Consider the following 14055-nt stretch of genomic DNA (forward strand, 5'->3'; position numbering starts at 1 on the left):
GGAATTATGCTCATCAAAATAAGCCAGAAGGAAAAAGAAAAATATCGGATGGTTTCACTTATAGCAGGAATATAGGGGAACCAAATAAGACATCAGTGTAAAAAAATAATAACGGTACAAAGCACAACAAAGCAAAAACGGACATTATAAATCAGAGACATCCTGCAGGGGAGGAGGTGGGAGAGGGATGAGAGGGAGGGAGGGAGGAGCACAGGGGACTAAGGTGATGGTGCACAGGTGCATTGGGGAAGGAAACTCTGTGGGGACTACACCCGAGGGGGTGGAGGGAAGCAAATATTGTTTAAAAATGAACAATGATGTAAAAAATTAAAAAAATTAAAAAGAAAAAAACAAAAAAATTGAAAGCATAACTTGCTTTCATGATGGGATATGAAATTAGAGAATATTAAGAAAGAAAATGCCTTCCAACCACAAGATTCCTGGTCAATATCATACATATCTACATACATCAATATCATATTTACATACCGTCATTCTTACTAGAACTCAGTATTAGCCATATTTATCAAATTTCCAGATAATAAATTAAACTAATTTATACTTGAAAAAAATTAAAAATAAAATAAAAGGCTAAAGGGCATCTCGAACCCCCAAGGGGTAGAGACGGTGTGAAATGTTTGGGGATTCATGTCCTACTTCTCTTGATCTATAAACTTGGTTTTTCATTGGCTGCTGCTCGAGCTTGGCTCTCAGAGGAAGCACATCTTGCCAGGTTTTTTTAGACCTTTCAGCAAGCTCATGCCCAGCCCCTGGGCAGGGAGCTTCCAGCCTTCAACATGGAGTCCCTGCCCAGGGGACAGCTGGACGCCAGTGGACAAGAGAGCAACACAGGGAGGCCTGGATGCTGAGTCAAAAGGTGCTCACCAAGGTGACCACACCAAGTATCACAGAGCAGGAAAAACTGTGGCCACACACATGAAGGACAGCCCAGCAGGGATTAGATCCATGCCCCAGCTACTATGTCCGGCACCACCCAGATCATGCTGTCCCCGGTCTCTTGTCTGCTGTCTGGGTCTGCCCTGCTTACATGTTGTCCACAGCAGTCAGGCTGGTGCCGGGTCCAAGGCAGACCTTCAATAAGAAGCTGCCCAATGAAGTGAAACTGCAGTGGAGGGATGGGTGATTCTGAAGCTCCTCTGGGGCTAAGATTCCATGAGTGTGTAAAAGGAGCTAATTAAACTCAGAGAAGGGTGTGGTCAGAGAAAGGCAAGGCAGGCTGTGAATGGGCTTGCACTCACACTGGGACAGAAGAGAGAAAGACAGAAGAGAGAAAAGGACCTACTGGGTATTGGAAGACTGGATTTCCTTTGGGGAATCAAGAAGCCTGGCCCTGTCGTAAGTGTCTTCTCATCTAAGATACCTGCACACCCAGGCACCAGGAGGCTCATCCATCAAAAACTTGGAACTAAACTGTATTGGTCAATGATTTTTCTGAACCATTTCCTTCTTTTAGCAAATTATATCCAGAACTGTCAACTCCTAATATTAATGATTATAACTGAGCCCTTGCTATGTGCCCAGACTGTGCTAAGTGCTTTAGAAGCATAATCTCAGTTAACCCTCCAAACAACCCTATCACCCAGGATCGTTATTATCATTCCCATTTTATAGATTATGAAACTGGAGCACAGAAAAATTAAGTAACTTGCCCAGCTCACACAGCTGACAATTTCTGAACTGGGCAGACTGACTTCTTCAGGCTATGTTCTTTCTATTGACACTGGTGGTGGAGTTTCTGCTGTCACATTTTATTTTGATTTAATATGGGAAATTTCAAACATATCAAAAGTAGAGTGAACAGCATAATGGGCTGCTGTGGCCCCATCTTCTGGCTGCAACAATTAGTGATGCAAGGCCAGTCTTATTTTATCTGTCTTCTCATACTCTCCATAGTTCCCATCACCAGGATTTTATTTTTTTAAGCAAATCTTACACATAATATAATTTCATCTGTAGATCTTTCGTGTGGCTTTCTACAGGATAAGGCCAAATCCTCACTCTCCATCACTCGGCTCTATGCCCTCCTGATGGAAGTAACTGAGGTCAGGGATGCTCCCCCACACACTGGACTTCAGATGAGCCACTGTATGAAAAAGCTGAGCCTGTGGTATCCGTCAAAGACACAGTCAGCTCTCGGGACAGCCCAGCCCCAAGCCCTCACCTCACAGCCCAGACTGCGGCCTCTCTCAGCCTCCATGGAGGGCCTTGCTGCAGCCGCAGCCTCCACAACCACCCTAGTTCCCATGGCGATGGGGAACAACTGGAGAGGGTGGACTACGGCCTGGGGGTTTGTTGCCAGCAGGACAAATCTTTCTTGATCACCCTAGACCTGGACTCCAACCTTGGCCATGCATCTAGTCCTAGAATGATTTAGGCTATTCCCCTCTGCCTGGGGGGAACAATTCCCACCCTGCCCAACAGCAAGAGGTGAGGAGAAGATGGAGTTGAAGCACCTGGAGGCAGAGATTCACTGTGCCGCTCATGAAGTGGAAGGATGATGTCTCACTTTCCTCATCTATAAAACGGGGACATAATTCCTACCTCACGGTGTGGCTGTGAATGTCCAAGGAGATGGGGTAAGTGTTCTCTGAACTTGTCTGGCCAAAGGAGGGTGCAGTATCTTTAACGGCCAGCAGGTGTCGCCCAAAGACTAGCACTGGAAGCTGTGAGGTGAGGTGGGGTGGGGGCTACTCCATGAACAGAATTATCTTTCCACGTTAGATCCAGTTGGACTTGAGGAAAGAACATTCAGCCTGTGGGATTTATCCTTAAAAAGTCAGTCTAAGTCTAGCTCTGTCCAGCGTTAAAAGTTGGAGCTGCACAGCCCTCAAAGCATGCTCACATGAAGACCACAGCGAGACAGGCATTGACACCCCCAAGTCATAGATGAGGAAACTGAGGCTTTAGGAAGCAAGAGACTTGTTAAAGGTCACGCAGCCTCTAAATAATGGAATTGGGGCTCCACCTCAAATCTTTTCATTTTATATCTGGACACCTGCTCAGGCATGTGCTCAGAAACCAGGCCTTTGAGGAGAGACCTGAGGCTCTGGCTGTCCTACCCCTCGGGGGAAGTGTCAAAGGTCCCAGTGCTTCCAAAGTCCCGGGCACATGAAGTGCTGACCCGGAGAGTGTATCCCCCTCTGGGGCTCAGGCTCCACCCGCTGTTCCCTGAGGGCCTGAACTACATCCATGGCCCACACTCAGCTGCATGCACGTGAGAAAGCAATCCCGGCTACAGAATCAAAGGTCTGTGTTTTACGTTTCCCAGGTCGTTGGGTTGTAAGCCGCTAAGTACAGGTCTTGGCACTGACATTTGGAAAACATGGACCTGAAAGGTCTTTTACAGCTTCTGTGGTTTTATAAACTATAAATACCCACTTAAGTTTGTCGAAACACCTAACACGCTGCCTGGCATGCACTTGCTATTGAAGTTTTCGATAGCGGCTCTGCGGAAGGAGTGACTGAAAAGCACACAATCACCCAACCCAGTGAGACGCTGGTGAGCGCTGCTGCCTCCCTCGATTAAAATGCACCTGGGCGTTTTGCAGCACTTCACGGCTTGCATTGCTGGTTTGTTCACATGATCTCATTCACTGTCTTTACTGAACCGGATATTCTAGTCCCCAGTTACAGAGGTGGAAACTGAGGTTCGGAGACACCAAGGCTCTTGCCCAGTGTCATCCAACAGCCAAGTGAAGCGCACCTCAAACCCAAATCTGTTTTGCCCACTTGTGCCCTCTCCACTGCCATGTTTGAGATGACAAACATGTCACTCTTCCAAACTGTCAGGGATTGCCTCAGATTTTGGGAGAGGTGACATCAGGAGTTTGTTCTGAGACCCAGGATCAGGAGAAATCCTGCCTTATTTAGGGAAGGGGCTGGACTCTGAGGCTGGTGGCTCTTGAGCTCTGGGGCTGGTGGGGTGGGGGAGGACAGGTCCCCCTCAGGTGGCCCAGGACCTCAGCCAACCCATCTACACTTCTCCCCGCTCAGAGATGGGGCTCTACTTTCTACGGGGGACTTCCTGCTGCCTTCCTGCTGCTGGGCAGTCTGTACTTTTCCCAGAGAGGGAATCTGATTATCTGCCTCCCCCTAGTGCACAAAATGCACAACACAGCCCAGATTCCCCACTGCAGGGCACAAGCCCCACATTCACTCCCTGAGGAGTGGCTGCGTCCATGAGAACTACTGGAAGCGACTCACACCCTCCAATCCAGGTCCTTATTCTTCCTGAGGAGGCTGTGGTGAGGGGTGGTGGGCTGCAGGGAGTTTACCCAGGTTTCTGGATGCCAGGTTATCCTCCTGCACCCTCTGCTCAATCCCTCCCTGCACAACTTCCCAGTCCAGCACGGCTACAAGAAACAGACACATGTGCATACACATACGCCCAAACACGCACACCTGTGTTTATACCCACACATACACACACTGACAAAGGGGAGCCTAGAGTCAAGATTTTTCTCACAAACCCTTGCTAGTCCCAGCACGGAAGTCACGAGGCCCCCTCCCCTGGCCTCTAAGGAAGTGGGGAGCCCATGGCTGAGCTGGCAGTGGTCCCAAAGGTGGCACCTCCCCAAGGACAAGCTAAGTCTACCTGGTGGCTCAAATGGTCTGAGGGGGGTTGGGCTGGGATCTAGGGCTGTGCCAGCTTCTTCCTGGGACCTGGCCAGTTTGAGGGTGGACTTGGGGCCTTGGGACCTTTTGGCCCTCCCTGGATGTTGTCCTGAGAAGAACACATAAGACAGGCATTTCCCAAACATCAAGCATTCAGGGAGGGCAGGGTGGTCAAAATCCAGGGAGATTCAGAGTCCCCTGGCAGGTCCCCAGGGCCTTGGGGCCAGGGGAGGAGAGACAGGTGAAGAAGGGCCCTGTGCCAGCTCTGGTGGGCATTGAAGGGTCAAGGCCACTCCCAGGTGGTGTTATTAGCTGCATCTTGAGCATATGGTTCATGGACCCCAGGCCTGAAATATGATTGATTTTGGAGCAGGGGACCCTGGGCTCCCCAACAGGCTGGGTTTGGCGCGACTCTGTGACTGATGGATAGGCCTTTCAGGCAACAAAGACCAAGAGAGAACGCGACACACTCCTGGCTCTGGGCCAAGGCAGCCTCATCTCCTCGCTTTGTCAAGTGTGTCTTTCTGTCCCCTGTCATTCCATGCCAGCGCCTCTGTTTTAGGTACTAGGAGAGAGCAAATGTGTATTCTTGGGGGAGGGGAGATGCACCCAGCATTCCCTGAGCACACTCTCCTGGGGCCAGGGAGGATGAGCCCCCCACCACTTACCCTCCCTGGGCCCTTTGATTCTGAGGCCAATGCCTGCATGAGTTCTTTTTTGCTTTTCCCAAAGCCACGTCCTGAGACAGGCGAGTCCCCTCTGAAGGGAAGCAGCAAGTGAGGCCAGAGCTGGGGTGAGCCAGTTCTCCCTGTCTCCAGTGGGGCAGGGCTGCAGACCCCATCCTGGGGTCATGAATTACTGCCCCGGCCTGGACCTTCTCCCATCTAACCTCATCCTGGCCCTAGGAATTCACTTCCTCCCAGTGACAAGACCACCCTTGGGGGGTGAAAATTTCTTGAAAAGGGAACCAAGTTTAGAACTTGAGACAAACAAGGCCTCCCCGGTGGCGCAGCGGTTGAGCACTGGGTTGCGAAGCTGCCCTCAGCCTCTGCAGCGCCGGTTCGAGCCCCGGCCACCGGTGAGGTTCCCACATGGCACACAGACATCTCCTGCCACCTGCTGCTCCCCTCAGCAGTGTACTTCAGTCCTTCTGCCTGCTCTGCTCCCCGCTCTGGCTCTGGTGAATTCTCTCACCCTCCTGCGCTTCTGACTGTACCCAGCGCTTGTATATATAAATAAATAAATAAATCTTTAAAAAAAAAAAAAAAAAGAACTTGAGACAAACAGCAGCCAGGAGATCCCAAGGGCCCCGGGGGTAGAGGCGGGTGCCCAAGCTATGGGAGGTGACCCAAGGTCATGGCACAGACAGCCCAACAAGCCAGAAAATAGGCTTGGAGAGCTGCCACCCCAATGCAGCTCCCTTCAGAGCCTTCCAGACTGTCCATCTGTGGGGGTAACTCTACACCCTGGTCTCCTTTGCCAACTCCCTCACCTCTTCAGTCTTGGGTTGAAGCCCTGGGCACTGGAGTTCAAGGTTGTAAATAGGGTTTCCTCCCCAGCCTCCAATGGCCTAAGAACAATGTCAAATGTTCCCAGTCTGGGAGGAGGGGGCAGTAGGCCAAACCTGGGGTCTTTTTCCAAGGCTGGGTTACTCCACCTCTGCCCCCAGCCCCAGCCCCAGCTCAGCACCCCCCTCCCAAGGCCCTTGACAGAGGCTGCTGTGGCCCGGGCTGGCTCCCAGCCCATCCAGCTTCCCAGCTGGGGACTCGCCACAATGATAGGACAGGGCCTGGCGGCCGTGGCATTAACCTCCCATCTTTCCTGGCCAGGCGTGTATCTGATGAAGCATGGACGCCTGGCAGGAGCAGGTTGCCGCTGCCCCCAGAGGCCCCTGTTGAATTGCAGTTCAGAGCTCAGCTTTCCTGAGGTCGAGGGTCAACAGGGAGGCAATTAATCTCTCCAGCAGCAGCCGGCTGCCAGCCTGGGGGGGCGGTGGGGTGGGGAGAGCCCAGAAAAACCCAGCACACCCTCAGCCCCGGCCCCCCGCAGCCCAGCTCCCCCTCCCACCTGCCCACCAAGCCCACTCCCCTTGACAGAGGCAGGACCAGGATGCTTGGATGCTCCGGGGCGCCCCCTCGTGGCTCAGCCTGGAGGGGCTGAGGTTGCTGGGACCTCCCACAAGGTTTAGAAAACTTGTGCCAGGGGCACCCTCACTCTGGAAAGATCCACGCTTACAGGAGAACCTCCGGTCTAAGCCTCCGGTTCCTCTATTGGGACATCAAGTTCTGGAAAATCCTGCCCCCACCACCAGCCTGTGAGTCCAGCCAGAACCCCCGAAGAGGCCCCTCTGACCCACAGCGCCACCTTGGGCTCTGTCTCTGCCCTCACCGTCCAGCATATGTGAGCTCTCCGTCCCTGGAGGTGCTCAGAGGCTGGGTGAGACTGGGCAGCAGGCACCCAGCCCGGGGCAGGAGCGAGACTCGCTGCCCGGCTCGCCAGCACCCCCACCTACCTGCCTAGCGCCTCCGGTCCAGGGGTGCCGTGAGGAACAGCCAGGACAGAGGCCCAGGAGAGGACCCCGTGGCCCCAGCATGAAGGCCAGTACGTACCTCTGGCGCCTGGAAAGCTCTGTCTCTCTCTCTCTCTCTGGAGGAGGCTGGAGTGAGGCCGCTGCTGGGGTGGGGTGATGCTGACACGCCTGGCCTCTCCCCATACCAGGAGGCCGGTCAAGGCCTTCAGAGTCCCCACCTTGAATCTGTAACCCCCCCCCCCCCACCTTCCTGCCACTCTCCTCACCCGTCCACCTACTAGGCCAGTGACTTTCAACTCCGGGAGGTTGAGCTTACATTAAATTCACCTGAGGCAGCTAAAAGACAAACACCATGTGCCCATAATCCAGTCAGAATGTGGGCAGCTGGGCTAAAGCAGCAGCTCAGGCAGCCAACCTCTCACTTGCCTCCACACCACGTCTCTGCTCAGCGTTTCTGCCCCTCCAAGTTCCTGCTCAGGACACTGATGAACTCACGCTGCGAGGTCGGTGGCTGCGCCCCAACCACTGAGGAAGACGCCAGACATAGGGGCTCTGCCTCCCAGAAAGAGCCAAGAAATACCCCTGAGCTCGGCAATGCGACCCCTGGGGTGTGTGCACGTTGGAGGAGGAGAGCTCAGGGCTCTCGCAGAAACCCAGGCCCCTGGCCCTTGGCTTGAGGCCCCAGCTCCTGGCACAGGGCCCCCAGCCCTTGGAAAGACAGACTTGAAAAAGCCAAGTTTGAAGGGACTGGGCCGAGGACGCGCGCTCCCTCTGGCGGGCACGACAGGACTTGCAGCAGCCCTCCCGCGGGTTATTTCTGGGGCCGCTGTGTGATGATGAAGTCATCCAGCCCCAGCCCTGGCTGCTCTCTGTGACTCAGCTTGCATATGAATGGTGGAAAATTCCAAAGTGAAGTAAAAGTTCAGTGGCTTCCAGTCCATGTGACCTCCATGGAGAGGAAAGGGAAAGTGTTCCCACGGCCAGGGGCCAGAAGCAGGCCATAGACCTCAGAATGTCACCTGCATCCCGGGTGCTCAGCTCTGGCTGGTCTCCAGAGTCCCTGGGAACTTGTTAAGCAGCAGCTTGCATGGCCCACCCAAGAGCCATACTCAGGTGCCTGGAGGGTGAGCTGGGTTTCTGGGACTTTCCATGGCACACTGGGTTCTCTGGGTGGAAACCCTGGGTCCTGATGAAACTTGGGTTTCACAAGAAAGGAGGGCTTGCAGCAGGGCAGAGAGGGGAAGTCCCCTCTGAGCCAGTACACTCCAGGGCCTGTGGATAGAACATTCTAGAAATAGACTTCTCCCGCTTCTCCCCATGTGGGCCACAGGCTGGGATACCCCCTTCCTATTTGGCTGGTGTTACATCCAAGAAGCCTCCAGAGGCCATCTCTGCCCAAAAGTCCCTCTGGCATGACCTTCCCCGTCCGCGTTCATTTCTCCCACGGTCACGGACAGCTCAGGCGTGTGTCCCTTGTCATCGTAACAAACATGTTGGATTCTGTCATCAGTGAGCCCGCATTGCGAACAGGGTGTGACAAAGTCCTGAATTGTAAGCAGCCAGGCATTCCCCTCTGTTGTCCCTGGACCATCTCCTCCCAACCCCAGGCTCTTCCCCTTCCCTGTCTCCCTCCAAGTCCATGGGTGGTCAGAGGGGAATCGCCTCCTGCCCCCACCCCCGCCACCCCTGGCCTGTCGCTGTGGGGAGAAGACATGGAAAGGGGTGTCGTGCAGGCTGGTCGAGTCACCTGGACAAGCCACTGTCTTTTTGGGGCTTCAGTTTCTCTAAAAAATGAGAATGGTCTATTTTGCTAAGGACGTTCTGTGTTCAAGCTTCGGGGATTCTGTGAAGTTTGACAATTTTCAGGAACTGAGGACAATGATGAAGATAGAGAGCTTAGTAGTTGTCAGGCTTGCAGGTGACCTACTCTGCCTTGGGATTAGAAGACACCCCAGATACACACTGTTTGTTTTAAAATCCACTAACTTGCTGTTGTCTGGGTTCCTCTGGCCGACCCAGAGGACAAAAGTTGACACTAGGTGGCGCCATCATGCCGCCATCCCTCCCACTGGATTGAAGGGGGAGAGAGCTCCTTCCAGCGGGGAGCCTGCCTTGCTGCCAGGGGTGGCAGGCAGTAGGGAGCTGCGCACTGGGGAGAGCAGCCTGATACTCTCTTGGCTGAGGTTGCTCTGGAGAGCTGGCAGGGACAGAGGCCAGCCAGGGACGGGATGGGAGAAACAGCAAGCAAGGCCTCACCCTTACTGTCCACTCCCAGGCCTGGGCTAGTCAAGTCAACACCCAAGCAGGTGGATGAGAGTAGGTCCAGCTGAGGTCCCCTGGCCCCAAGAATGGGAAGTGGGGGTCAGGAGAGGGTTAGGGCGAGAGCGTGTGCTGAGACCCACACCAGGTGCCCCCAGACCGTGGGAGCACTTGGGGAAAAGGCAGAGAACAGAATGTGCCAAGGAACAGCTACCACTTAGGCAGTCTAGGACAAGCCCGCAGCCCCTCCCAGCGGGAGCTGCAGTAGCGGCACCCAGATGCCCAAGCAGCACCCAACAGACCAGGCAGCTGGGATCCTGTGATCTTTGTACTCTGGGCTTTCTCTGTGGCATGTGGAAAGCAGGCGGAGTCTTCTGTCCCCAGGGCGCTTGGTAATTTAGGGGCCGAGGAGAGGGCTACAGGTAATGGTCCTGAACATGTGTGCTAACAGGCCCACGCACCTGAACAATTAATCAAGACACAGAGACCAGGCTGTACTTGACTCCAGCTCGGGGAGCAGGTCCTGGGGGTTATGGAGAGAAGAAGGCAGGCAGGCCTAGGAAGGAGCCCGGTCTGAAGGGCTTTATTACTTGCATGAGTGGAGGGGCCATACCCACCCAGGGGTCACATTGAACCTGGTGCTTCCTTCAGCTGAGGGTCAGGAAGTGCTGGGAACAAAGGCCTCAGCCCCTGGAAGTCTTCCCACCGCCAACCGGCCAGGCCAGGGCCCGTGTGGGCACAGCTGACTCTGAAAAGACAAAGTCAGGGTTCGAACTATGAGGGGGCAGAGAGGGGGTTCTGCTTTCATTCCTTATTCACCTTCCCTTTTTCTGGGGCTCCTCTGCAGCTTCCCCACCCCCTCCCCTTGCCATATATGCTGAGCTGGGCACCGGGCCAGCATTTAAAAACCACGTGATCCACCATCTGCCTGCGGGATGGAAGACCCTACTATTCTTCCCAGCCCAGTCCCCTCTGCATTTCTGCATGTGGCCCCTCACCACCCCTGCCCGCCCCCCACCCCCCAACATACCTGTTATCACAGCTCATCCTCATTGACTTGCCTGGGGTGGGGAAGGAAAAAGACAGTAAGAGGCCCTTGGGGGAAGGCAGTAAGTTGAGGGGTGCCCCACTTCATGGGCCTCAGACACCAGAATCCTTGGCTTGCTTCTCCTTCCCCAACACTCTCCCCCAACTCAATCAGCAGGACTCACCGGTGCTTCTTGCCCCCGCAGCGGAGACTTTTGCCTTGAAGAGAGAAAGGGGGTTAGTTTTATCCACCTGGTACTTCCAAAGTCATCCCTCTTCCCTGGAGGGCTCAGTTCTTGCAGTCTCTCCTCTCTCCCTCCTGCCCGTGCCAACCTTGCCTGGCCCCCGTTCACACCAGGGCTGCCTGAGCAGGAGGGAGGGGCTCCCCTGGCTCGGTGGCACCCCTGTCCACTAGAGCTCAGCATCTGAGGGGAGCAGAAAGTCTCACTGCCCCCTGCCCGTGCGTCTGTCTTGGGAGGGGATGAAGGGCTCCCCCCCACCCACCCACCTGTGAAGCCAGAATGCTCAGTGGCTTTGAGAAGAAACGTGCACCCCCACTTCCAACACCAGGTGGACCCCACTTACTGAGGATGATGAGAAGCCCCAGAACGAAGGCCAGGCCAGCGAAGATCAGACCCCCCTTGCGCACAGTCTCATAGTCTGAGGAAGGAGAAGGAAGGAGGTGGGACTGGGTAGTTGGGGGCACATAACCCAAGCAGCAGAGGCTGGGAACCAGGAATTGGTAGGCAGTGGGAGGGGAGCAGTGGGGGGCAGGAAGGGGAGAGGAGGAGCCACCAGGCTTACCATAGTGGAATGGATCCACATCGCCCTTGGAGCTGCCGCCTGGGGAGACAAGCAGAGGCAGGTGAAGGGCAGTCACGGATGGCGGAGGCACTGCAGCACTGCCCTCCCCCAGCACCCCCAAGCGTGCAAGTGGACAAGGGAGCTGGTGAGGAGAGATTCCTGGTAGAGGCTGGTGGGTTGGCTAATGCCACTCCAGTGTGGGCACCCACCCAGGCTGCTTCAGACACAGTCAACTTGGACCAAATACTAAGCATCCAAAGCAGAGACCCAGGCCGCCTGGGGATGCCAGGCCCTAGGGGGTTGGGGGATGGGAGGTGTTACTTTCCTGCTCCTTGCTTCCTACCACAGGCAGAAAAGGCCAAGAGAGTCCTCTCCCATTAGACTCCTCACGGCCTCTTTCCATATGACTAATCCACACCGGGGTTTAGCAAATACTTGCTGGATGAACAGAACCTTAAATTTCACTGAACAGGAGGAAACTGAGACCCAGTTTGGAGACTTGTCCAAAATCCCAATATCAAAGGTGGAGCCAGAACTTGGACCCAGGTTTCTAGATTCTTCTCTCCTATGTTGCTATCCTCCAGGGGAAGCAAATTGATTTATGAAACATTAATATATATTGCTTACCATGTGCCAGGCTAAGACTAACCAGACATTAGTTTATTTAACCATCATAACAACCCTGTGAGGCATTCGTGTTATTCCAGTAGAATCCCTATGAAGATGGAGGCTCAGGGAAGTTAAGCAATTCACTGATAATTGCACAGCTAATAAAGGGTAGAACTGGGATTTGAACCCAGGCAACACACTGCTAAGAGTCCAGGGGCTTAGCCACTTTGCTTTGCTGCTTCTCAGAAGGAAGAACACCTTACCATGTGAAGTCACCTGATCCAGTTCCCTGCCTCTTGTGGCTTCCCCACCCCAATGTGGCTCTGCCCAGCCCTCCCACAAGAAAGTGCACAGCTCTGCCCTCCAGCCCTGTTAACTGGGCACACTTGCCCTTGGCCACTGGAAGGCAGCCTGGCCAGAGTGTTTCTGCCATGGCTGAGGGCCACCCCTTTTTCCTGATCTGCTTGAGCCCCTTGGCACTAGGAGGCAATGCTGAGGCTGAAGGAATGTGTGAGTAGGCACCTCCAGGTTGTGCTGAACTCTGCCCCAGGCGTGGGGGGGGCCACAGGACCCAATAGGCCTGGCTATCCCACATTACACACTCCCTAGGCCAGGAGGGGCTGGCACCTGGGCTGAGGGGCTGATGTACTGGTTGCTCAGGAAGGCAAAGGCCAGTGGGAGGCTGTGGGGGCCTAGGTGTCTGTCCACAGGCATATGGCCTGAGAGGTTGTCTTCCTAGATTCAGTTCAGGTCTTGTCCAAGGTGACCTGGGGAGTTAGTGTAAGAGCCATAACTAGTCCCATGGGCCCCTCACCACACCAGGAAATCTTGAGTGATTTAATGAGTCTTTCCCTTACCCCAAACTTCATCTTTCCACATCTGGCTCAAAACCCACTATTGTCAACGCAGAGGCCCCTGTTGGCCTCCAGGCCTGACTCCCCTTTGATCCCCACCACAGGATGCCTCCTGGGGGGCTTTGACCCAAAGCCAACCTGAGAAGACTGACCAAAGGGCTTATTCCTTTCCCAGCCTTACCTCTGACCACCTCCTGCTCTGAGCTCACATAGTCCAGAAAGATCCATTGAACTGAGACAGGTTTATGCCAGTAAAGCTAAGATCAACCTCAACCCCCACCCACTACTCGGCTCCTGAGGCCCTGCTGGCCCAGCTCTATTTCTTTGGAGTTACTGCAGGATCCTCTTCTGAAAGCAGGTTTTCTAGAAGGGAGGCTGGCACAGGGTGGGGCGCAGAGTGGGCTAGAAGGCAGGGGTGGCAGGTGAGGAAAGAGTGGGGTCCAGCTCACCCCTGCAGAGGGGGGCTAAGCTCACACACTGCACACACACACTCACCTTCACTCTTGAACAGCCCGGACATTTCCCCAGTGGGCTTGTCTCCGCTGCCTCCGCTTCAGGGAGAGTGTCTGGCCTTGGGGTGGCCAGGGATGAGGTGGGGGCATTAAACATTAACAGTGCCAGGTAATATTTACCCCGGTCACAAGAAAAGCCCTGGCGGGGACAGAGGGGCTCCCGCTGAGGCGTGAGGAGGTGCAGGGTGGGCAGTGGGGGTGGGGTGGGGGTGTCTGGGGTTTTCAAAGTCTCCCACAGGCAATTTCCAAAGAGAGCCTGGAAAGGTCGGCCATGGTGGTCTTCCACCAGCTGGCGAACCCAAGGCTGGGGGTGTGGCAGCGGGGAAGGGGAGTTTCAAAATATATTCCATGGCGAATATATCCCACCGAGGCCCCACCTGGCTGCTCCCCTGTCAGCTACCGTTTCTGCAGATGCTCCTTACCGGCACCCACGACTTCCTGGAGAGGGTCCCAAGGTGCCTGGCCTACCTCCCCTCCTACCTCACGGCCCTCCTGAGGCCACCGGCCATGCTCACATCCCCTTCCTGCCTGGCTTCTCCCCTCCCTTGTCTTCTTCATCCATCCAGGCGCATCTGGCAGCTCACACGTCTGGCCAGAGAGGCTCCAGTCATCTCTAACTAATCCCTCTCCCCGCCGCCCCAGGCACTTTCCTTCTGTCATGGGTGCTGGGCCCCGCTTGATTCCCTGCTGGCTTGATTCCCTGCCCGTGTCCTGCACTCCCTGCCCCATAGGCTACTTCAGGGTCTGGGCCTTCTTGTTCTGCTATTTCCTTGTGCTTTAGTTCCCAGTTTTCCACATGAGGTGTCTGAGGCAAAGAGAGGTCAGG

At 54.8% G+C, this 14055-nt stretch overlaps 1 protein-coding gene across 1 annotated transcript; it reads right to left on the reverse strand.

The window, feature by feature from the left end:
* Positions 1–10460: 10460 nt before the first annotated feature.
* Positions 10461–13237, reverse strand: LOC311181406 (sodium/potassium-transporting ATPase subunit gamma-like; the record flags this gene model as incomplete). Its single annotated transcript, XM_084249832.1, has 5 exons — positions 10461–10485; positions 10636–10669; positions 11036–11110; positions 11255–11293; positions 13213–13237. 5 exons carry the CDS (start codon positions 13235–13237, stop codon positions 10461–10463), a joined length of 198 nt encoding a protein of 65 aa, XP_084105958.1.
* Positions 13238–14055: the final 818 nt, after the last annotated feature.

This window comes from Talpa europaea, assembly GCF_964194135.1.
Source record: "Talpa europaea genome assembly, chromosome: 12".
Lineage (NCBI taxonomy): Eukaryota > Metazoa > Chordata > Mammalia > Eulipotyphla > Talpidae > Talpa > Talpa europaea.